The sequence below is a fragment of the Cricetulus griseus genome, chromosome 2, assembly GCF_003668045.3.
Source record: "Cricetulus griseus strain 17A/GY chromosome 2, alternate assembly CriGri-PICRH-1.0, whole genome shotgun sequence".
NCBI classification, from domain to species: domain Eukaryota; kingdom Metazoa; phylum Chordata; class Mammalia; order Rodentia; family Cricetidae; genus Cricetulus; species Cricetulus griseus.
Window position 1 is genome coordinate 180,435,363 of NC_048595.1, and position 25,563 is coordinate 180,460,925.

General features: G+C 39.5%; 1 protein-coding gene across 2 annotated transcripts in view; it reads right to left on the bottom strand.

Moving 5' to 3' along the window:
* The window catches only part of Slc27a6 (solute carrier family 27 member 6), a 43,547-nt gene extending 19,565 nt beyond the window's left edge, over positions 1-23,982 (bottom strand). For both annotated transcript variants that reach the window (XM_027400939.2, XM_035440138.1), the window contains exons 1-4: positions 23,862-23,982; positions 22,898-23,524; positions 10,560-10,757; positions 2,135-2,293 (exon numbers count right to left, since the gene is read on the bottom strand). In XM_027400939.2, the coding sequence (XP_027256740.1) occupies positions 2,135-2,293; positions 10,560-10,757; positions 22,898-23,378 (838 nt within the window). In that variant the 5' untranslated portion in view covers positions 23,379-23,524; positions 23,862-23,982. The remainder of the gene's footprint in view (positions 1-2,134; positions 2,294-10,559; positions 10,758-22,897; positions 23,525-23,861) is intronic.
* Between the last annotated feature and the right edge of the window lie 1,581 nt (positions 23,983-25,563).

A 25,563-nucleotide genomic window follows, 5' to 3' on the forward strand; every position in this document is an offset into this window, starting at 1 on the left:
CATACACACATACTACCACAGTCACTGGAAGTACATGTATACTACCACAAGCATTGGAAGAACATGAATACTACCACAAGTGTTGGAAGTACACATATACTACCATAAGCACTGCGAGAGCCATCCATCCTTCTCAGGGATGAATGATATTGACTCATTTTATCCTTGCACAAAAACATGCAGTTTGTTCTGAAGACTTTAAAACAGATTTATCATATGCCAAAGTTGAGATTTAAGAAGCTATATCAAAATTCCACCAACAAAAGTTCACTAGTAGATATAGTACCTAGTTTTAGGAACATATTTTAACATGGTGTTCTATATTTAATAGGGATATAAGTCATGTACCGAATAATTCACAATTTAATGCATACAAACCAGTGGTTTTTCATATAGTTACAAGCCATCACCTAATTCTAGGACATTTGTTTTTATTACCCCAAAGGAACTTTACCACCTTAACAGTCATTCCAATGTCCAACTCCCCTTACCTTTGGCAGCCATTTATGTACATCTGCCTCTAAATATGTTTGTTGTGTACTAATGTGACATATTGTGTCTGGTCCTTTCATCTACTATAAAATGTGATTTGAGTTTATTTATCTTATAACATGTATCAATATTTCACCCTCTTTATGATTTAATATATTCATGGGTATGCAATATTTTATTTATAATTCAACAGTAATATGTACTTGGGTTGCTCCTTTTTTTGTCCATAAACAATAATGGTAATAGGCACACTCATGATCAAGTGTGAGTGCATGTTTTCAGTTCCTTTGGACATGGATCCATGAGCAGAATCACTTGGTCATGTGACTACCCCATGTATTACTGGCTCTGAGTTCTAACACAAATACCCTCACAGTGGATGGAATCTTGCTCCCACCTCTGCCCCTGGTTATTCAAGAAGTGCTATGGGCAGTTAGTAAACTAGCCTAAGGCATTTCTCCAGCTCAGTGCATAAGAGTGTTGGTGTGTGGGTGGGGTCTCTGGAGCCTTTACTGACAGTGGATTCCACCATGGAAGGTTTGGTATTGAGCTTCAAGAAAAGATGTAAGTCAGTTGACTCTCCCTCTCTCTTTTTGTCTCTCCCCGCTCTCTTTACATCTCCCTCTCCTTCTTCCCCTCTCTTTTTTCTCCCTCCCTCTAATAAGCTGCTTAAAGTTACTTAAGGGCCAACATGGAGACAGCTCCTTCCCTTTTGTCTTCTTCAGCATGCCCCTTCTTTTTGTTATACTAAAATCAGGTGCTCTGGTCTGTCTCCCAATTTCCTTAATTCTCACAAGATGATCTTTATGTGTATGTACGAATGACCATTTTGCTGTGTCTGTGGAGAAGTGACTATGATCCTACACTCACTTCTAATAATCTAGTAACAGGAATGGATGTCTCTGTACAGATTCTTACAGACACTTTTAATGATTGACACTTGCTTTCTGCGAATGACAAACACACTCTAAATAAACTACCATTGTATGTCAGGCATACACAAGCTGTAGTGAATGAGCTCTATTATTTCAGAGCTAGTGAAGGAAACATCATCTTGCATGTCTACAAATGGAATCTCCTGAATCATCAGTTCTATCACAACAGTTCTGGGGTGTTTGGGACAGACTGTGGGGAGAAGAGAAACTGGCCTTAATAATTCCTTCCCCTCACTTATCTGTGTAGTACCCATTTGTCCTTCTCGCCTGGAAGAGGTGGAGTCTATTTTCCCACTGTTTGTATCTAAATGCTTGTCTGAGCTTTGACTTTTTTTGCTCAGCAGAATGCTGCTGAAGGCATCCTCGTGCTTTTGGCGAGTTTGTTGCAAACAGTTATGCAGCTGACATATTTACTCCCTGTGATTGACAGCCTGGGGATTGCAGGGCTAGTCTCCTAGAGAATGAGAAACCACAAGGAAAGAGGAGTCTGTAAATAGCTGAAATCCCACAAGCAAATGCCCAGGACTTTGGCTTTTGCAGTTTAGGAATGTGCTATGACACGAAAATGTGTCCTTGCCACAAATATTACAGTGTAATTGTGCAATATCGATGCAGTTCCTCAGAATTCTATGAATACTTTGAAGTTCTAGTGAATATAAGCACTGTTTAAGCATTCTGATGACTTATCAAAAAGAAAAGAAACTTACCCAACTCTATACAGCCACCAATTCCAAGGAGAGCCCCTGAGCTATGGTATAGAGGGAGGGTTATATAAATGATGTCATCAGCTGTGCAGCCAAAAGCCCACAACCCAAAAGATCCCTTCAACACCTGCAACTGACTAATCACAGCTGCTTTGGGTAGACCTGGAAGAGAAGAAAAGAATGAAAAATTAACCCACACACATTCTCTCTCTGAGGAACACTTGAGTTCTCCAAGGGACCCCCATCCATGTTAAAGATTGTGTAAATTGATGGCAGCAAAGTACAGTATCATAATTATGAAGGGGTAGAATGTAAGGGGGAGAACCAAAATTATCTTTGGATAGCTTACATGCTTTAGAAACTGGCTTCTAAAAGTTTACCTTTGTATGAAAGCTAATTTTCTCATGACCATTGGGTAAACTTTTTGGAACATGTTGCTAAGCTTAGAAGAACTCTAGCCTCCACCAAACTTTAGCTAAGTATTCTTTCAAGTAATATCTGAAACATACTGAAAGAATTTCCCACCTTGCTGTAGCTGGCTTATCTAACACCACTTCTATATTCACAGAATAGGTTGATTTATAATTTCCTTTGTTCTGTTGCTACAGAAGTTCATGGAACCCTTTAAATGGCACAACATGCTTCCAGCATAACTTGAATCTGTTATGAAGGTCATGGTCACTGTTAAATATCAAGTGTGTGTGTGTGTGTGTGTGTGTGTGTGTGTGTGTGTGTGTGTGTGTGTGTACATGTATATGTCCCATAACACATAGATCTATGAAAGAAAGTTTATTCTGATACAAACAACACAAAGGATTGAGACAAAAATACATCCAATTATTCTAGATGCATAGCAGGAAACATGCAATGTGAACTGTTGGTGTAATGAAGTTCTGCATTCTTTAATCTATTCAAAAGAAGTCAAAATTACACAAAATCCAAGTACAATGTCTTCTAGAAACTAATGAAATAAATACTAATATCTGCAAATATATGCCCTCAAATGAGAGGACTCATAATATAAACCTAAATTACATGTAAAGTAGAAATTTTCTAGAGAACAATTCCTTCCATTAGGACTCTCACTCTGGACCATTCACTTTGTCATGTTTAAACATGTCTTGTCATATGATCCTTTAAAAATGAAAGGCTCGGGCTGGAGAGATGGCTCAGAGGTTAAGAGCACTGACTGCCCTTCCAGAGGTCCTGAGTTCGGTTCCTGGCAACCACATGTTGGCTCACAACCATCCCTTATGAGATCTGGTGCCCTCTTCTGGTGTGCAGATATACATGGAAGCAGAATGTTGTATACATAATAAATAAAATCTTTAAAAAAATTAAAAAAAATGAAAGGCTCATGAAATATGTTGGAATGGTTCCATGCATTTCATGAATCAATCAATTTCCTTCTGTCTAGTCTTCTTTCACACATAATTAGTTTCTTATGAAAACATACAGTTGTAAGTAATATATAAAATGTTGGCATTTTGCATAGTGTCCTGGTACTAGCATGTATAGGCAGATATTTTCCTTATTGTTTTGGGATTTGCTATTGTTATAGAAGATTATAGTGTCAGTGTAAGAAATTCATCCATTAAAAAAGACCTGATAGGTTAACACATATGACATTGTATGATCGGTTGAACATTATCACTTTTATGTCTTTCCAACTATATGTCTCTATCATGAAATATGACTTGTTTTCCTGATGGTTAATACCATCACTTCAATTAATTCATTAGATTTGATTGTATCCTATTCTTCTTGAAGTTTAAATGGTCTTCATTTTTCAAGTGACTTTCTATACAGGGCTCCATTTTGAATCTATCTCATTGTGACTTGAAGTGAGACTCAGTGGTAAAGGGATCACCCAGTCAGCGTTAAAGAGTATGCATGCCCAGAGTCACAAACACTAACAAACATATGTCATTAATAAACTGGTTGTCATTATAAAATGCTAAAGGGATAAGGCCAAGCATAGGTTTTCATGGATGCAGGCAGAGAAACAAAGCCTGAGTGACCACAGGAGGCATCAAAGGAAGGGTCACAGTCCACAGAGACTTCAAGTGCCCTCCAGAAGTCTCCAGTGTGCATTATTCTATACCAGTTCTGAAAATCCTCCCAGGCTTTGTGCTATATTTCATTAATAGGATCAGACTTGACCTCATGTATGAAGTTGGGATAATATTTACCACCCTCTTAAAGTCATGTTCTTTCTTAAAAAGAATCCTTTGTAACTACTCCCAAGAGCTTAGACTTTTGCACCCTATACTGAGAAATTCTCCAAATTTCCCCCTCAAAACTACATATAAATATATGAAGTGAGACTATCTCTAGTTTATGGTTATAAAAATAGATTTCTGTCCCTCATGCAGAGGAGCAAATATTGTTGCTTTTTCTGCTACAGAGAAGTTCTGTGTCTTAGTCACCACATTATCCATTCCAGGCAGTGTCCCTGCAATCCACAGAGAACCAGCTCTTAAATTAAATGCTTGTCCTGGGGAGGCTGGTGCAGAACCAGGAACACTACATCCAATGCTCCCGCCACCTTTCAAGGCACTTTAGCAAATTTCTTGAGCTCTTACTAGTTTAGTTATTTTTCACTATATAATAAATTCATGAACTTTACCTGAAAAAATGGAAGGTACTTAGTAAAAATTTGATAAAGAAGACAAGAGATAGGAATTTATCATAAAAAAGATGGAAAGTTGATGGGGTTTGGCTTTGGGTAAAGAAAATAAACAGGAGGATAAATCTAACCTGATTAGCTCTTATTAACACATTATGCTAAGGCAAAATGCTATTACATTGAAGAGCTTAAGATTCAAGGAGCATAGAAACTTTGGAACAGACATCAGTGATGTTTCTCAAACTAATATAGTGATAAAGCCCTTGTTTGCATCTTTCTTGGTGAACTTTTTCTTAAGAAATGTTACCTTAGGTATGGGTACTACAGTTTTTGACACTTTTTTTTTTTGTTTGAATTAGAAACAGGATTGTTTTACATGACAATCCTATTTCCCTTCTCCTACCCATCCTACCCGCCCCCCCCCACCTAAAACCTTATCTGTCACATATCTTTTCTGCTCCCCCTGGATGGTAAGGCCTTTCATAGGGTGTCATCCTGACACTGGAACTCTCTTCAAATGTAGTCTCAGTTGAAAGGATCACTGAGCTAGGTCCCAGGAAAGAAGTGAGGAATTGGAATCCATCTGGTGGCTGTAGAGCTAGGAGAAGGTTGTTGGGAAATGCTAATGCATGCCAAAAGAACACTGTTTTCAGGGGAAGTACAGTGTGGGAAGTAACTGTGAAGCTTGGCTATGATGTTAGACAAAATGAGGCGGATCCATAAAGACGTGTATTCATGGAACTCTCTATATGGTAACAACAACAGAGACAGAAAGCAAGCTGAGGCTTGTTTTCCTCCTGGGACTTATGGCAATATTTGAATATATTGCTGCTCTATTCAGGATGAGGTGGCCTGTTAGAGACTCCTGATTCCATCTCTTCAAGTCCACCTAGATTGAACACATCAGCAGACCCTATGCACAAAGGAGACAGACTGAAGATAACAGCCACAGAGTTTCATTAAAGAGATAAGAATATGGTGAGTCACAGCACGCATCTAATAAAGCCAAATTTAAGGGGAAGCCCAGAGAAAGCTGGTTTGTATCCTCAGATCACCAGAAAGGCTCACAAATAAGGAGTAGAAGATAAAGACATGACCATAAATAGGATGTTGTGTGGGAAGTTCTGTTTGTGAAACAATTCTGGTCATGAGCTGCCCCGTCAACCCTGTAGACAGCTGAGGTTTTTTTCTTTAAAAAATAGAGGCTAAAACAGGGAGATAATTTCCCACTCCCCATTTAATATTTGATGTTTTTCTTTTTGAAAATTCTTTTCTGAGACATCTGCATAGTTCACAGATTAAAAAGAAGCCATCAAGGGTACCTTGTTACACACACACACACACACACACACACACACACACACACACACACAGTCAAGATAAAGATAAGAAGTCAGTGGTATCCCACTGCAAACACATACAAGGAGAGAGAGAGAGAGAGCGAGAGAGAGAGAGAGAGAGAGAGAGAGAGAGAGAGAGAGAGAGAGAGACAATGAGCAAAACCTAGGGGATGAAACCAACTAGTAAATAAATCCAACTCAGGCATGCTGACCTTTTACTCATGAGGTAGTTTGCTTTGGGGTTTAATACCTAAACTTTTAAGTATGACTGGGAAGTCAAAAGAAACTCCAGTGTTTAAGGAAATTCTCTAGCATAATGAAAGCAATGCAAACTATAACATCGAAAGACAAGAAAAACAGACAAGATAAAAATATTTGAAAGATAATGAGACAATAAATTATCAAGAGTGCAATAATACAATTCTAAACAGAAGAAAAGTCAAAGAACACAGGAAATGGAATCTCTCAAATAGTAAATCAAAAGCTAAGAGATGGGAAATAGGAAAAAAGCAGGGAATTGATGACTTAGTTTAAGAGGCTCAATTTTAAAAATGGAAAGGCTCCAAAGACGAGAGAAAAAAATCAAATAGGAAAGGTGTATTATTTTTTAATTTCAAAAACACATAGAACTATCAGACATTAATGTCTAGATTGAAAATATCCTTAGCTTCTCAGAAAATGACCAAACAAGACCAGTGCCAGTGTCAGGCATCAGAATGCTGTGAACTACTGAAGATTCAAGGGCAAGAAGCACAAAGTTAAAAGACTTCTCAGCATGTACAGAAAAAATTCAAAGTCAAAATCCTGAATAAGAAGAATTTCCAACATACAATTCTACAAGCAGTCTTCCATCTGTAAGAATAGAAAAAAGATGATTGGGGGTATGTAAGAATTTGTAAAAAGTGTTGCCATCCATGTATCCCTTATCAAGACGCTGCAGAGCACAGGGCAGAGAGAGAGAGAGAGAGAGAGAGAGAGAGAGAGAGAGAGAGAGAGAGAGAGAGACTGAAGAGTGACATAGCTGAGGCTCTAGTGAGAAGGGGACCAAGAAAAGGAAATGTTGAAGGGAGAACAAATACAAGGCAACACAGCAGCTGAACAGGACTGAAGGAGGGGGAAGAGTGTCTGGACCAGGGGTGTCCAAAAATTGACTTGACAGAATGCATGGGCTCCTTCAGTATCTACACCTACATTTCCTTGTTGAGGCAAAGGTGGCACCACAAATCAGTTCAACACAATTATTATCTCAGGATCCATGCTGTTGGAAACCCCAGCTATCTCTTTCAGCTTCTGAGAACTTTCTATCACCACAAGACTGTGCTACAGTAACATGTCCCCCATGTCACTGACCCTTACCCTCACAACCTATATGTTTTGACCATGACAAAGCCAATGATCAACACCAGGGCCATGTAAAAATTCCTTCTTCATGAGTGTTTTCTTTAATCTAGCCCATGCATGATCCCTATAGAATAATGCAAGGGATAGTGCCCTTGGGATGAATTCCATAAGCCTTCATCCTCTGGCCTTTCTCCCTCACAGCACTTGAAGTAGAGTTCCTTATTGCCCCTTGACCTCCCACATGCATCCTTAACCTCTCTAGACTTTTGTGGAATCCATTCCTTTTCTTTACTGTCTTTTGTTCTCATCCTTCATCATGTCTTGCCTGCTACACACAGGCAACCATCCCTCCAACCATCAGTCCCCTGAAGCTAGCCTTCTTAGCTTCCCAACAACGGTAAGAGAGGGCCTTCAAGACTTAACTTGTGAAAGAACTAACTAACTGACTAAAGTTGGAAACTACAACACTGAATATAAAGCAGTTCTAGGTGGATAACAAACTCTGCGATCAAGCAAACTAAAGAAAGAATTAATTCCAGATTGAGAGGAGTTTGACCTGAAAGAAAAAAAAAAAACAATAGTCTGGGTTCTATATAGCTCGGTTAGAAAGTGTCCATTGTTACAACACTGATCAGATAGCATTTAGTGGATCTAAGTATGATAAAAAGAGGAAGTGCCTGCATCATAAAGGAGTGGACTGAGGGGTGGGGTGCAGGTGAACTGAGAACCATCAGTAGGTAATGTTTGGGGACTAAGTGTCTGCTAAGTTAACTGTTCTTTCTAGACCTAGAGAAGCATTTTTGTTGTTCTTGTTGTTGTTTAAAAAAAAGGATGGCACGTAATTTCTGCCTTTGAAGCAGAATAAAACAATAATTACAGAGCTTTTCTCTCATGTATCTACATTTTTTCCAATTCTGTGCTATATAATTGTAATATAATAAATATAAAATGTAAAATTAGTGGTGCCTTCTCTCTCAGACAGTTGTGCAACCACACTAAATGCCTCAGCTTTGAGCTTGAAGATGAAATAAATGTCTGTTACAATCTGCTCCAGTCTGTTCTCATTAGAATGGACATGTAGAGACTGTCTTTAAGTTATGCCCAACTTGTCATCGGAACACAACCACAAAGACGACAAACTGGGTAAGCACCTTCTTCTGCTGGGATATAAGGAAACCTCATTCCAAAAGTTATTTTCTTTCAAATCTCAATGTCTAACTAAATTTGTGCTGAGAAACTAATATACATGGGCATTTTTGAGTTTATTTATTCTAATCATATTTTAGAATATATTTAAAATACAGTCTGCTTTCTAAAGGACTAGGATAAATAAGATGTATCAAATAATTGACTGGTAAGTTTTTTTAAATTATTGTGTAATTGTAGTTATGCTTACAACATGGCACATGTATAGCTAATAGCAATACTGAAAGAGGAAAACAAAATCCCAATCATAAAACTGATCACAGAGCCTCTTTGGCCTGTCATTCACAGCTCTTGTTGCTTCCTAAAAGCCGAAGAATTCTTGTGAAGTCTCCAGCAGTTTCATTATCATCTTCTGGTTATCATCATTTAACCTTCCCTCCCAATGAAGAGAGCTGAGCTACTGGAGCCCATTTTGTTTCCTTCTGGGGATTCACAAAGCCTTCGACTCTTCCAGTGAATCACAAGACCCAGTTATTTTGGGAGCTAGGAGAGCTGCCACCTGCACCAAAAATCAAGAATAGAAAGAACTGCTCTAGAGTCCGTTACCAGATTTGTAAGCACAGAAGGTGAATGAAAGAGAGAAGTAAAAAGGAAAGGGACATGACTATTCCCAGGTGTCATGGAGGAGAAAGTTTATTTACGCTTATAAAAGGGAGAGCATAGCCAGACACCGGAACATCTGAGAGCCCAGAGTAGACATGACCAGGCTGAGCAGGGACGTGTGGGGAGGAAGAAAAGGAAAGGCAAGGGGGAACAAGCTGTGGCAGCTAAGAAGGCAAATGTACAAAAGGGCAGGTAACCAAAATGGCTGCACTATATAGGGAAGAGCCTCTGGGGGAAGGGCAGAACTGTCGCGGGGCTGGAGGGGGATAGGGCAAGGTACACCAGCCATGCTCTGTAGCAGGTAGAGATCGAGAGATGGCTGAGAGGCTGACAGCCAGGTCTACTTTGGGATGGTAAATTGACACCTCAGCCTTTTTGTCCAGGGTTTGAAACTGGACAGAAGGTAACTATCAACTACCTACACTATTCTCTTTATTATTAGGTATGGGAATCCGAGGACCAGAAAAAAAGCAAAATATTGTCAAAGAAATTGGCTGAGCTCTAGGGCTGGGCTGAGGTCGTAGGAAATCCCAGGGTCCTTTGATTTACAATCCTAAGGAAATCTCAGGTGAGATTAAGGCCAAACTCAAAACAATTCACCTTTAAGTCAAAGCAATTAACTTCCCCATCTGCGTTTGAAAGTTCCTGGACACAAGATGCTTAAGGTTTTTTTCAGGCATGCTTTCTCAGATATTAATTCGTTACAGATGACTGGAAAATAGAGTGTTGTTTTGTTTCCCTGTTTGGCCTGTAACTCATTCTGTAGACTGGGCTAGCCTTGAACTCATAATAGAGGACGGCCTGCCTCTGCCTCCCAAGTGCTGGGATTATGAATGAAAATATGAAAATTTAATTATAATTCATATGTGCATGTCTGTGCAGTGCCTATAACACCAGAATTGGTCTCTCTCTCTCTCTCTCTCTCTCTCTCTCTCTCTCTCTCTCGCACGCACGCACGCGCACACACACAACACACACACACACACACACACACACACACACACACACACCAGGTGGATTCCAGAGCTGGGTAGCCAATCAATCTAGCTAATAATAATAATAATAACAATAATAATAATAATAATAATAATAATAATAATAACAAATGGTAGAGAGCAATAGAGGTCACCTGACATCCTATTCTGGCTTCCACATGTGCACACATGCATGCAGACGCATATATATCCATACATACAACACACACATACAAAAAGACACACACACACACACACACACACACACAGAGAGAGAGAGAGAGAGAGAGAGAGAGAGAGAGAGAGAGAGAGAGAGAGAGAGAGAATGCACATACCTGTTGTTCCAGAGGTAAAAATATATAGGCAAGTAGACTTGAGGCTTGACGTGATGTGATGGCTAGTTGGCTCATCAGAGGCAAGGCTCAACTTTTCTTTGAGGGAAACTATACCCTGTGGGACAGAATCCTTCATTCCCCAAACACTAATGTGTTTAGGGAGGCTGGGAAGGATTTCTTCTATGCTTCCAAGCAGATCTGAAAAGCAAGGGATTAGAAATAAATAAAAAGGTCAAATCTCAAATTTCTTGTTGGGTTTCTTTCACATGTTGGGTCAGAGATAAAATGGAAACACAGTATCTTCTCTGTCTGATTGCGTGACATCAAGGCTATTTTATGCTTATATCTGGTTTGGGAAATGTTTTGTTTTGTGGCATGCCACCCTAAATACCCCTAGTCTATCCTTGAACTTGCAATTTCCCACCTCAGTTTGTGAAATTGGGGGTTATAAGCCTGAGCCACTATTCCAAGCCATGTGGCTCTATTTCAGCAAAATTAATGAAACAACTATTTTGTCACCATCTGATTGAACAACACAAAGCGGATTTTCGTTAACTGTTCCTGCTAATAGACTACACTTCCCAGCTTCCATTGTGGCCCAGCCAAGCAGTTCTCAAACAGAGGGCCTATGGGGTGGTAGTAATTTCTGCCCTTGTAAGGGGCCAGATCTCATCTTCTTCTGTAGACATTTGGCCATCCACACACTTTCCCCTTGCCATGACCAAGCATGGCCTTGGTCTCACCAAAGGTCATACAGCCTCTCTTTCTTCCTGCCTTCTCTTTATAGCTCTTTTAAATAATCTAATAGATTCCATTACTAAAAAATATTATATTTTCCCAATTTTTAAAATAAAACTACTTCCTAGATTCTCTTCAAATTTAAATTTAGGATACTGCAGTTTTGTTCTACAACTTGGTAGTTAACCAGGGAGAATTTGGGTCTAAATTGTTCCACTTTAATGAAACATGTTTGAGGAATTCCCTTGGCTGCTTTGGAGTCATTATGGTTTCAAGGCCATTTTGAAGCCAAAGGTTAATGAATTCAGAGAGAGGCCTGTTCTCTTAGCATCATAAGTAAAGTTGAAAACCCCTGAAGCAGAGGGGGTGGGGAGGAAGAATTCTTTCCAGAAACAGAACAAGGTCCCCTATTCAGGAGACAATGTGACAGGGGCAGCTGAGAGTGATGAGAAGAGCCTCCAGCAGCGGCCTGTGGTCTCAAGGCCGACAGAACTGAAGTCAAACAGAAAAAGGGAATAATTAATATTGAGAGCTGAGTTTCTGTACTGAAAAACTTTGGAGTGTAGTTTCTTCAAGGCTCTGAGTGTTAGGGGACAGGAAAGCAACTAGGGTACTATTTTTCAGAAATCCTTGTTTCAACATTAAGAATACAAAAAGGCAATGGCTCAGGTGAGGTGAGACTAAGTTATTTGAAACTCCCTTGGCCACTAACATACTTTAAGGGAGGTCCTTGATGGGGAAGAAGGGCAATGAGACAGTGGTGAGCCCCTCATAAGGAAGCATTAGATATTAAGGTACTCAGTACACAGTACTCAGTACACAGTACACCCAACAATACACAAAAGAAAGACAATTCATCCTTCCTGAAAACCTTTTGTTCAAAATATAGAGGAAACTATGTTCATAGCTGGGCTGGAGAGTTGGGGCTCAGAGTTAAGAATGTATGCTGCTCCTGCAGTGGACCTGAATTCAATGTCCAGCACCTACACCAGGCAGCTCACATTGGCCTGTAATCTGGTTCCTGTGGTCAAATGCCTTCTTCTGGCATCTTTGGGCACCTGTACTCAAGTGCACATATACACACAAAATACTTTTTGCAATAGTCTCAGTCAAAAAATAAATAAATACAAAGTAACATCCTGGGATAACTTTAATCAAGCAATAAGAGACTTGAATAAGAAAAAGTTTGACACTGAAGAAAATTGAAAAAGACACCACAAGAAGGAAAGATCTTCCATGTTCATGTATCCATAGGATTAATATATTCAAAATGATCATTCTACCAAATCAACCTGCAGATTCAATGTAATACCCAATACAATTTCAACATAATTCTTCACAAATATTGAGAAAACAATCTTCAACTTCATGTGGAAGCAAAAAGACGCAGGAGAGATAAAACAATCCTGAATAATAAAAGAATTCCTGGAGGAATCACCATCCCAGATTTTGAGTTGTTCTATAGAGCTATGTTAATAAAACTAAAATGGTATTGGCATAAAAACAGACACAATGATCAACTGAATTGATTTGAAGACCCAGAAAGAAATGTCCACACCTATGAACACTTGATTTTGGATAAAAAGCTAAAATACACTGGAGAAAAGGCCCATCCACAAATGGTGCTATGCAAAATGAATGATTGCATGTAGAAGAATGAAAATTGTTCCATATTTATCACCCTTCAGAAATTCAAATCTAAATGGATCAACATAAGTCCATAGAAGAGATAGTCTGATAAAAGAGAAAGTGAAAAGTAGGCTTGAACCCATGGGCACAGAAAGTACTTTCTGAACAGGATACTGGCAGCACAGGACACCAATACCACAGTCACTAACAATTAACAAACGTGACCTCATAAAGCTAAGAAGCTTCTTTATGGCAAAGGGCACCATCATTCTGTCAAAGCAGCAGCCTACAGAATGGGAAAAGATCATTGTCAATTATACATCTGATAGGAGCTTATTATTTATTTTATATAAAGAAGTGAAAAAAACTTGAAGAATCAAGTTTTATCAAGAAAATAAATAACCCAGTTTTTAGAAAATGGAGTCTAGAACTAAGCAGACTTCTTAAAGAGGCACCACAAGTGGCTGGAGAAACACTTCATGAAATGTTCAACATCTTTATCCATTGGGGAAATGCAAATTAAAACTCTTTTGAGATTTCATCTTTCTGTAGTCAGGATGGTCAAGATAAATAAAGCAAATGGCAGCTCATACTGGTGAGGATTTTGGATAAGGGGAACACTCATTCACTGATGGTGAGAGTGCAAACTTGTACAGCCACTGTGGAAATCAATGTTATGGTTCCTCCCAAATCTGGGAATACATCAGTCTCAAGATCCAGCTATACCATGCTTGGGCTATGCCCAAAGGACTCTGTATCCTTTTACGGAGACACTTGCTTAACCATGTTCATTGCTGACCTGTTCCCATAGTCAAAAATTGGAAACAGCCTAGGTGTCCATTAACTGATAAACAGATAATGAATGTGTGGTATATTTACACATTGGAATATTATTCAGATGTTAACAAAAAATAAAGCTATGAAATGTTCATTTAAAATGATGAAACTAGGACTAAAACATCCTGAGTGAGGTAACCTGGGCCCCAAATGGCAAATGTTCTATGTTTTCTCTTTATGTGTATGTTAGCTTTTAAGTTTTCAAAATGTATGCTTTAATCTAAATAACCACAGAGTTTAGGTATCTACTATGGGATTAGAGTGGACGAAAGGATCTCCCAAAGAATGTAAAATAAAATTCGTGCTATGGAGAGACAAAGGTAATCTAGGAGTATTGAAAAAGGAAGGGGATGGGATTACAGGATAAGCAAAGAAATATGGGGAGAGACAACTAACATTAAAGGCCATTTAAAAAGTATATGGAAACCTACCACTGAAGAAGCTCCCTGAAATACATACATATATGAAACAAAAATAAGTGGAGTAACCAAATAATAGGGGATACAATGCCCCAATTAGATATCTTATGCCATCAGGTAAAACATCCAGCAGCAGGAATTGGTTACATCTAGTTGAGTCATTGGCCAAAGGGGCCCAATAGGAATCCCCAAACATCAGAAGCCACTGCCAATGTTATTGTTTGACTTCCACAATCTAGTGGTAAGGGCTTATTGCTGAAGACAACACTTAGTCAAGCAGGTACAAGCAGGTGCCTTCACTAGAAGCTTCAGCCTTAGTGACTAGCATTCATGGTACTGGATTGGAGAAAGGAGAAAGGTACATCAGTGCCACCCAGCTACAAACCCTGTGACCAATAACAGTGACTGGCTGCAAGAGATACTGGTGCAATTGTGGTACAAAGTGGAGGAGGTGGGAAGACGATAAAAGCCAGAGGTGATGGTTGACTCCAAGAAAAAAGTGTCTTCCAGGCACAATAAGACTGATGTACATATGAACTTACAGATATGTGACAGCATGCACAAGACCTGTTTAGGTCAGATCAGAAGGGGTCCCAGCACTGAGATTGGGAGAGACACAGGGTCCCATGCCAAACCAGGAAGCTATCTCTAGTTGCTGTCTGCTGGGAAAGGGAAGTTCAGTTTTCTCCAATGGAGTCTTATTGGGTGTGTCACCACACTTCAGGGCAGGCCCTATGACTAGGAGTCATGGGCCAGCACAAAGAAACTCAATAATATTTTTATGGACTTTTTAATTTCATTTTGCTTTTTTTGTCTTTTACTTGTTTGCTTTTATTTTCTTTTTTTTGTGTGCTGGGCCTGTGTGTGTGTGTGTGTGTGTGTGTGTGTGTGTGTGTGTGTGTGTGTGTCTTTTTTTTTTTTTTGAGAGAGAGAAAACCCCATAAAGGTGGGTGGGTAGGCAGGTCAGGAGGATCTGAGGGAAGGGGAAAACATGACCAAAATATATTGTATGAAAAATTCTTTCTTCAATAAAATTAATACAAATAAGTAAGTCAAATGGCACGAGGTAAACAGTAAATAGTACCTGTAAGAAACACATAAATGAGGTGTTACATTGCCAGGGAGCTAGGAGTTAGGTCTTAAAATATCTTATTAATCTTTATTTCTATGACAAATACAAATTAAGCAAAATGTAAGAATCCAAGGAGAATTCACAGTTCTGGTGAGTGTATGCAGTTATGTGGTATCCTGCTGTGTGCAGGCTGCTTTGGCAAGAAGTGAAAACCCACAAGCATGGCTAGAAGGAAAGACAAGACATAAACAGAAAGACAGCAAAAGGATCTAGTCTTTCAAAACAACAGTTCTAGATTTTGTTTAAATGACTCTTTCTGGCATTTTGAACTTAGTAATTACTCTCAACTATGTATTGTAGTTATCATGATTTCAAATTGGCCATCTGGAATTATAAACCAATGGCTAAACTTCTGTAACTTCTTAATGAGGTGGGATATAAGTCCAAAGATACAACACAACTGTTGCCTGAATCTTTGTTGAAACTGCAGAGTCTAGGGAATAGTGAGAATTTACGAAGAATGGCAATGTGTATAAGAATGAAGGAAGTGAGTAAAAGTTGAAGGAAACATATTTTCATATCCTTCAAATTCAGCTGGTTCAGCTGAGGCAGAATTCTCAAATACAATTCTTTCAACAGTGTTTAAAAAATGATTGTGGGCATTGTAATGAAAGTTTGAAACATCAATGGGAGAATAGAGGGACTGGAGGATGGCTCAATGGTAAGAGCATTTCCTGTTCTTCAGTTCCCAGTACCCACATGGCATGTTCAGCTCCAAGAGGTCCTCTTTCTGTTCTCTGAGGGCACTAATATACATACACATGGGATTCACCAACCCCCAGCCTAAAGTAAAAAAAAAAAATACATCTTATGAAAAAAGGATAAAGAATCACTAGTTGCTTATCGTTACCAGTTTTAACAACATGAATAAGTCTTCTGTCATTTTGACAGGAAATTCAGAATATTGATGTGACTTAAAATTATGTTTTTTAATTATACTTATTTTTTGTGAAGGTGTTTTGCCTGTATGTATGTGTCATCACACTATGTACACCCTTGGTGCCTGTGGAGGTCAAAAGATATCTTTTCAGATCCACAGGAATTAGGGTTGTAGACAAAGCTGTGAGCCCCGTGAGTGTGCTGGAAATCAAACCTGGGTCCTCTGGAAAAGCAGCTAAGGCTGTCAAATGATACTCTTTAAATGCATTCATGAAACTCAACTCATTAAGATTTACTCCTCAAAAAATGTACAAATTATTGATCTCTGTAGAACAGCAGACACTTCAAAAGAGTGAGCTAACCAGTCTGCTGCTTACCACACCTGCCTGCGCACCACATATTCTGGCTAGATTTCTGGTTAAAGGAGCTGGGACCTGTGCTTGGGGTACTACAATAGATGAAGATCTGGGTATTCAAATATGTGAGTACATGAGTTAGCTGGGTTTCCTATGATATTTAATAGTCTCCATTACAGAAGATAACTCAATGCATTTGGGGTTGTTTCTTTTGTTTGTTTTAAACAGGTTATTTCAAGAAACATGTAAAATCTGCCCCCACATTTAAGCCGTGGCATTAGATGGAATCCCAAGAGTAAAAATGAGTAAGTGATGATCCTGTGTGTGAGCACTCAGCAGCCTTAGTACAAAAAAAAAAAAAAAAAAAAAAAAAAAAAAAAAAAAAAAAAAAAAAAAAAAAAAAAAAAAAAAAAAAAAAAAAAACGATTTCTTGTTCTTACATCATCATTGTACCTCTTAGTCACATTTTGAGACTACAAAATCAACAAAAATTTCAGTGTCCCTCTAAAATGCCATACGAATTGTGCTTTGCATCTTGCTTTAATAACTCTTTATGTCACCCTGCTCTACATTTTACAAGCCTATAATATAAAATATGGGGGAATGTAATCAAGTGATTATAGCTCTCAATATACTGGTAAATATTTTACCTTTAAACTTTTAGATGACTCAGGGTGTAGGTCCATGGTAGCATGCTTGTCTGATATTTATGGGATCCTTGGTTTGATTTCCAGCACTAGAAACATTATAAACTCAATATGAAAACCAACTCCAAATGCATGATCTGATATCTCTATAGTACAAAGCAATGTTCACAAGAAGTTGGGGTGAAATTGTAGATTTTATCATGTATTTGTAACCAACACTCTCCTGTGTAGAACGGCTCAGTAGCCTTGTTATAGAGGCCTGACTAGGCTCTGGTTTTTAAAAAAAATGATGCTTAGGCAATCAGTGTGCTAAAGAACTATTCAGACACGATACCAGTGCTACATAATAGGCACAGAAACACAGTCTTGAATAAACAGTGCTCCAGCTACTTTTATTAACACTGTTTATTACAAATCATGGAACACTTTGCAAGTGTTTACTATTTCTGTGTATTTATGCTCATTATCATTATGTGTTGTGTATTATGCTATTTATGTATACTTTTATGAACACTGTTTATTACAAATCATAGAAAACTTAGGACGTGTACACTATTTCCTTTCTTGGAAATGAAGCACAAGGTGTCTGAGAACAAATGAAAACCTAAAAGACAACAGCTTGTCCAAGATAATGAACTTGTTTTAATCCAGGCACACTAAACTTCAAAATCTACACCCCTACCCCCATTAATGTCCATTCTACATTCCTATTCATTATAATTATTTTCAGAATCAGCAATCTTCACATGACTTGTTAAGTAACTTTCCCTTTTCCATTGATAGAGGTGATATGTCTAAGCCATTCTGTTTCATTCAATTCTCTGTGTAGGTCTTTTTGAATTTTTGTTCTTTGTTTTTAATTACAATTGTACCATTTGTTTGTTTTTCAAGATAAGGTTTCTCCATGTAGCCCTGGATGTCCTGGGACTGGAATTGCCGTGTCGATCAGGCCTTGCACTCACAGAGATCTGCCTGCCTTTTCCTCTTGAGTGCTAGAATTACAGGTTTGTGCCACTACCCCCTGGCTACACTATACTTTTAAATTAATAAATTCAATTATTTTCTTCTGTAGCAAGGTAACTTTCTTGACCCTGATGAATCTAAGATGGAGAAAATATGATACAGCCATTCTAATAAATACAAAAAAATTAGCAATATCCTAAAAATGGGCATGGATCCCATGTAAGGATATCACAGGACGCAAGGTAAGTAATAAAGTTCCCAGGAGCCTTTGTCTTTTGTACCTCCACACATGTCACTTACAGTAAAACTTAGAAGGACTTTATTTTTCTTCTCGTCCTATTGAGTGTTAAGAAGCAGTTGCTTTTATGGTTAAAGGGCATTTGCAGGATTGCAAAGCTCAGTTGTTAACCTGAACATTTTCTTTGCAGTCTGAGGGCAACTGCTCATAGAAATAGGGCCAGGCTGTACAGGTTAGCATGTCTACTGCAAACACCATTAGTTCCTTCTCCTGAGGAGGAATATGAAGTCTTTTAAAATAAATTTATACACAAAATGCTGTCACATTTAAAGCAGAGGAGATAGAGGTAACATGAGATTTTTAAAAAGTTATCTGTTTATAGTGATTCAAACGTGGTACATTGAGAAAGTAAAACGCATACATTCTAATAACAAGGACACCTGTGGACATCTGGTCGACGCAAAGCTCTTCTTTTCTTTTAGGAGCAGTGTTTTCTCTTCCCTAATAAAAGTTTTCTTTACCAACAGATTCTGTCAGCTCTGTGGAGAATTTCTAGGCTGTCACCTGTCCTGACTGAGATTTGTCCTGACTCTTCATTTTAATTTTTGACTACCAGAGAACACAGACCTGATCCAGACCCCTAGACTGGAACATAGATAGGAGACTCTTTTGCAAGTATGCACGAGTCTTCAAGCTTCGTTGGAGGGAATAGTATCACACACATTTTTCTAAATAGCATGTATTAAAATCCTGATATCTTGAGATTGCTATCTTGGAATGTTTTCTTATAACTGGAACACATACTTTTTCATAACTATACTGAAGTGTAACCTTACAAGACTGGATGATGATTAGATCACAATCCCACATCAGAAGCTAGGATTTGAACACCACTTCTGCAATCTACTAAAATGAGTTTCTCAGCCTAAGCTACCCGATTTCTTTGTATAACATCACTACATCTGCCTCTCAGAGTCCCTGGAGGGATGGCTTACAGGAAACAGCCTTGAGAAACGGTAACAACTGACATCACTGTTGCAACTACTACTACTACTACTACTACTACTACTACTAATAATAATAATAATAATAATAATAATGTTTGATAGTGGTTTAATTGATATCTTTCCTTTGGCTTCCTCCTGCATATGGTTACCAGAGAAGTAAGCCAAGGTGAAATTGTACCTATCACCAAGGACATTATCTGACCTGACCCATAAAACTTGTTTAAAATTGTAGATTACTTCTGGAGCTACAAAGAGATCTCTGTAGTCAGTCAAGTGTTTACCTTAGAAGTACAAAGTCTGAGTTGGCCCCCAAGTATGCATCTTCAATTAAGTTTTTATATTGCACACTTCTGATCCCAGCACGTGGAGACAGAGACACATGCAGACACATGGTGTTTAGTGGCTGGCCAGGCTAGTCTATTTGATGATTTCCAGGCCAATGAGAGATACTCTGTCTCCAAATGAAAATGGAGGACAACTGAAGAACTGCCCTCAAAGTTGTCTTGTGGCCTCCACATGTACACTCTTGCATGTGCACCTGCACCCATGCACACATACAAATTTGCATACACTCCCCCAGACACACCCAAAAACTGAACATAACTTATAACAGGTATTTTTCTAAAACACCATTTCAAACCAACTGGGTACTATTCTTTTGGGTATAGGATGTCTTTATAAGCACAGCATGAATTCTTTTCAATAACTGAGCATTGAGCTTACTACCTAGCAGGCACTTGGCCACTTCACAAAAGCCAAATCATTTAATCCTCAGAACTGCACTGTGAAGTAGATGGCATTATCACCATCTTGTAGCTTAATAAAGTGACACTCACGGAGAGATTCCAGCAGCTACAAAGTGGCTAACTATACATGAACTAGGTCTGCCTGGCTGTTCTGCACAAACCACTCATCTCTCCACTTCTATACGCTCTCCCTAGGATTGTAAGGATCCGGATTAGGAACAGCTGGACAGAGTCTGTGGATTCTGAGGTTTAAAAATCTAATCATTATGAGTATGTAGTTCACGAATGCAGCTTAAAACACCAGGAATACAGTATCCCAGGATAAGAACTCTAAATATACACAATTTGCTAAGATCTAGGATGTCCTTAACCAAATAACCTATTCATTAATTAAAATCTTTAAAATTCATGCAATTTGTGTCTAGATATGTTAAAATGATTAATGTAACTTGATCTTAATTTCTACAGTTAACTATTTTTCTGAAAAACTCTACTAAATAAAATTGACTTAAAACTCCAGTAACCCAAAGCAGTAGTCTCTTTCTGTTTGCATGTGTGTGTGTGCATGTTTGTGCACCTGTGTGAATGCATGTATGTGCATGCGTGTATGTGACAGTATATGTGTGTGAAAGTATATGTGTGTTCATGTGTGTGTGAATGTATGTTGTGTGCATGTGTGAATACATGTGTGAGTGCAGAAATGTATGTATATGTGTGTGTGTGTGTGTGTGTGTGTGTGTGTGTGTGTGTGTTGTGTATGAATATGTGTGAAAGTACGTGTGCATGAATATGTGGGAAAGTACAGAGGTCAACTTTATGAATTCCTTCATTGAGCTACACCTTACTATTTTTGAGATAGAGTCTCTCATTGACCTGGAGCTCAGCAGGTAAACTAGACTAAATGGCCCTGCTCTGAGATTACCACACACAGCTCTTTTTTCTTTCTAATTTGGTTGCTGGGGATCAAACTTAGGCATTTGTGTTTGGATGATTCTTACTGGATTTAGAAATGCTCCCAGTCTCCATAGCATTTATGTACTAAAAAGGAAGTGGAGGATGCTGGGATGTTGGCATTGAAACAGAAAAACAAGGAAACACTGCCATTAGTTGCTGGAGAGCAAAGTCAAAGCTAGAACAAGTAAACTGCAACACTAATTTAACATAATCAAGCAACTCCTCACATACAGCCAAGTTTGCAGAACAGCTTGAAAGGTACCCAGCACTATGCCCATTAGGAAGACTCCTTAGTAATTTGCTCTGGGAAGCTTCTCACATTGGCCTCAGCATCACGGCCACAAAGATCTTTTCAAGGGCACTACAGCCCTCTTAGTATTCTCTTCTGAAGGGAGGTAATGTTTTCTAGCATAATTTGTCATTTAAATTTGCTACATGATATGCCGTGATGTAAGCTATGGGATAAAATGTTAGAGTGTGTCCAGGACAACCAACAGTGCTTAATTTTTCTGCTGCATTCATCACTGTAGCAATTGATGAATACTGTTTCACCACACTGTCAAGATTCCACATGCCTCATTGATTCTACTTGTCACCATGTGTCACTGAAACCTCAGTACACAAACAGGCCTCTTCACAAAGTAAAGTGGAAGACAGGACTGAGAAAACCACCTGACAGTACTCAAGGCACACACTTTGGCTTCTCCACTCCCATGGCCCTAAACTAGCTGAAACCAGTGCTTGACAATAAACCTTTCCTGACTTGTTGAACACAAGATCAGCGGGAAGCACACAGAGATGTGGGAAGAGTGACAGTGTTGAGGGCCAAGCCTTCTTTTGTCCACAGCCTAACTCATCTTTGTCATGTGTGAATAGGTGAGAGAAGAGAACTACTTTTTAGTCAACAACAAAGCAGAAATTAGATTGTGTTCCATACTCTTACAGATTCTGCAATCTTATATGAAGAACCCATATGTATCAATCTAAAATACGTATATATGTTTACCAAGATCTTTGCTTTGGACACCCTCATGACTTTACAGCTCCATACAAGAAGAAATTGTCTAAACCCTTTAGGTTGTACCAAGTAAGTGCCATGCTTCCTATTTCCATTTATTGAGCTATGCTCCTTCCTAACTTCCTTGTTAATTACTCATTAAACCAGAGATTTATCCCCATCACTCAGTGTGAATATATATAACCATAGCGATCTTAACTTGCATCAGGGAAAGAAGAAGGCAACTGAAAGAAAATGATGGAGAGGAGAAAGGAGAGGACTATTGTCTGCCAAGAGCCTTTCCCCTGCTCTGTCAAATCCTAGCTTGCCGAGTACAAAGTAAATGCAGGAATGAAGATAAGAATGTATGAATTTCACATTTAAAATTTCTGTTATCCAAATGCACTCATTCTTGATAAAGTTATCAATTGGTAGCTTTCTTATTCATGAAACATTTTGGTCAGGGCTAATAAAATAACTGTCCTGACCCCATGTCCCTTGAGTTCTTGCAGGGACTGAAGGTGAGAGTTGCCCTTCTCAAAATGGCAGGAAGCAGAGATTTCATAGAAAATACTAATTCATTGCATTGCTATTTACTAATCTACGACGAAGTGTTTGAAGAGGAGTGGGAGGAGCTAATCCACTGGCTATGGGACGGAAGAACGATTGCATATGCATAATTTATACACATTATCACCCACCTCAAAGTATTAGACAGAGAATATGGTTAGAAAAGGGGGAACAGGGAAATAGGTTGGTTCTCTTTGTTCATAGCAGACCACAGCCCATACTCTACCTTCGCCAACCACCACGGCCGTGGGCTCACAGGTGCAGATGCAGTGTATGAGGGAATTGAAACGAATGTTGGAGTTGAGGAACGCCACCACGCAGCCCAGTTTAGCCAGACCAAACCACACATGAATGAAGTCGGGCTCATTGCTCATCAACAAAGCCACAACATCCCCCCTTTTCAGTGAGGAATGGTCCAGAAAGGCATGGGCCACTCGGTTGCTTCTCTTGTCTACATCCTCATAGGTGTAGACATGCCCCTCATAAATAAGAAAGGCTTTCTGCGGCTGTCTCCTGGCATGGCTCAGGAATTTGTCCAGCACGGTAACGAGCTCCCCTCTCAGCTTGTATATCTCCATCTGAATTCCATAGCGCACCACCTTCAGCAGGAACCACAAATCATCCCAGAAATACGGGAACAGAAATTTCTGCACGAAGTGCAGGAAGAGCAGTCCAGCCCCAAATCCTGTGAGCCAAGGCAGAAGCATGAGCTCCCCGGCCACCAACTGACCCAATGGGTCCTCTCTCAGTGTCTTTCTTTTCCAAAGGCTTCACCTCTTTTGCCCTAGAGACCCCTGTCCCGAAAGCTCGGGGCTGGCACTTGTAATTCTGGCTCAGGCTTTCGGTGTGTATCCTGCAAAAGAAATCAAAGTTTTTCACATAGAAAGCTACAGAATGCTGGCTGATAAGGCTTGGGACACTGGACATGGCAGCCCTGAGTCTTCTTATGGAAAAAACAAAACAAAACCCACAAAACAAAACAAAAACAAACAAAATCACAAAACAACAATAACAACAAAACCCAAAAAACTGCTTACACACACAGCTAGAAATGAGCCTCGCACAGCCCAGTGTTCCCACCCCTACTGCTGACAGAGTGCGCTGGATGCAGCAGACTCTGGGCTTCAAGCTAAGAAGGTCTTTGTCACCTCTTGCTCTCCCTGTAAGAGCTATGCTATGCTGGGATGTACCTCCACAGACAGATGTGCCCTTTCGGCCGCCAGGATCTGGAGGCTGAATTGGAGCTGCAGCGGCAGAGAAAGCCAGTGGTTTCCTGCTGGCTCCAGCCTGCATTTACCCAAAGGCTCAGCCACGCCTCGCAGTCCCCAGGCAAACACTGCAGCCAGAGCCACCCTTGTCCAGTCACCTCGCCCCGCCCAGGACAAGGATCTCCCTTCCCTCCCACACAAGCTCAGTCTATGGGTCACAACGTCTGCTGGAAGGAGCTGCTAGGCACAGAGTCTAGGAATCTTCTTCCCAGAGTCCTTGGAGCTGGGAGAGTCACCCTCCTTCCTCCCCCAGCCCTAGAGCCAGCGTGGCAGTGACTTTTTGGACTCTGTCAGGCTCTGCCAAAGGCCCCCCTCTTCCACGTGGGAATGTGGTGGCCCGCTCAGGCTTTAAGTCCAGCCTCAGGCAGGGTGTCTCACAGTTTGGTGTAGAGTAACACAGCTACTGGCATTGGTTCAGGGGTGATGAGGAGACTGGTGAGGTGAAAGCATGCCCCATGGTGGGGGGTGTCGTTAGTAGATTTGGCAAACTATTGATGGGATTAAAGGTAGAGGCTCCAAAGAAACAAAGCAAAACCTGCTGAAAGCAAAAGAGAGGGGAGTGTGCATTTTTTGCATTAGTTACATCCCAAAGGGATTTTTTTCTGAGAAAAGGGGGAATGCTTGAACCCATTCGTGAAAGCTCACGGGTTTTCTTCTTTTACAATAGGCAAATTTGTAAGTGTGTGGTTAAATAAGTAATGGTCTGTCCATTGTAACTCTATCCCTAGAGTGCCAATAGAAAAACAAACAAACAAGCAAAAAACAACAAAAAATGATTTAGTATCTGAAGTCATAACCATATTTTTTGAAAGTATGGAATAATGCCTATCCTGTATGTTTTGGAAAAGGGATTGTAGGGACGAATCGGGTAACAGGGATGGGAAAGACATGAGAGCAGGTGGGAGTTGCATTAATCAGAATGCACTCAATGCATGAAATTGTCTAAGAACAAATTCAATAAGTTATTTTAAAACAATACTTTTTTCCAGTTAAGCTGTTTAAACAATTGTCAAAGTTGAAAGGTTTACTCAGATATGCTTGGAGTTCATAAGGAAGCAGCTACATCCGTGGCTCTCAACCTCCCTCGTGCTGCTACCCTTTCATACAGTGTCTCATGCTGTGGTGACTCCCAATGATAAAGTTATTTTTGTTGTTACTTCGCAACAATAGCTTTGCTCCTGTTATGGATAGTAATGTAATATTTTTAGAGACAGAGGTTTGCCAAAGGGGCCACAGGTTGAAAACTACTGATCTGTATTAAAAAGTACATACTTATTTTTTTTTGCAAAGGGAGAATTTTACTAAAGCTATAACACAGAGGAGCATTTAATTATACATTTTTACTTTGTGTGTTTACAGACGTAATATTTATTTATAAGTGCATATATGTTTTCATGTATGTACACTTGTAAGTAGATATGCACACTGGTGTGTAACATTGGCTGTGGGGGCCAGAAGTTAATAACTGGGGTCTTCATACACCATTCTCCATTATTGTTTTATTGTTACAATGATAATGAGACAGGTTCTCTCACTGACCCTAGTGGGATGAGTAAGATTGACTGGCCAACAAACCTGGGGCAAGGGGGTGGGCTCTAGTCTCTGGGTCTCCCATGGGACTGCA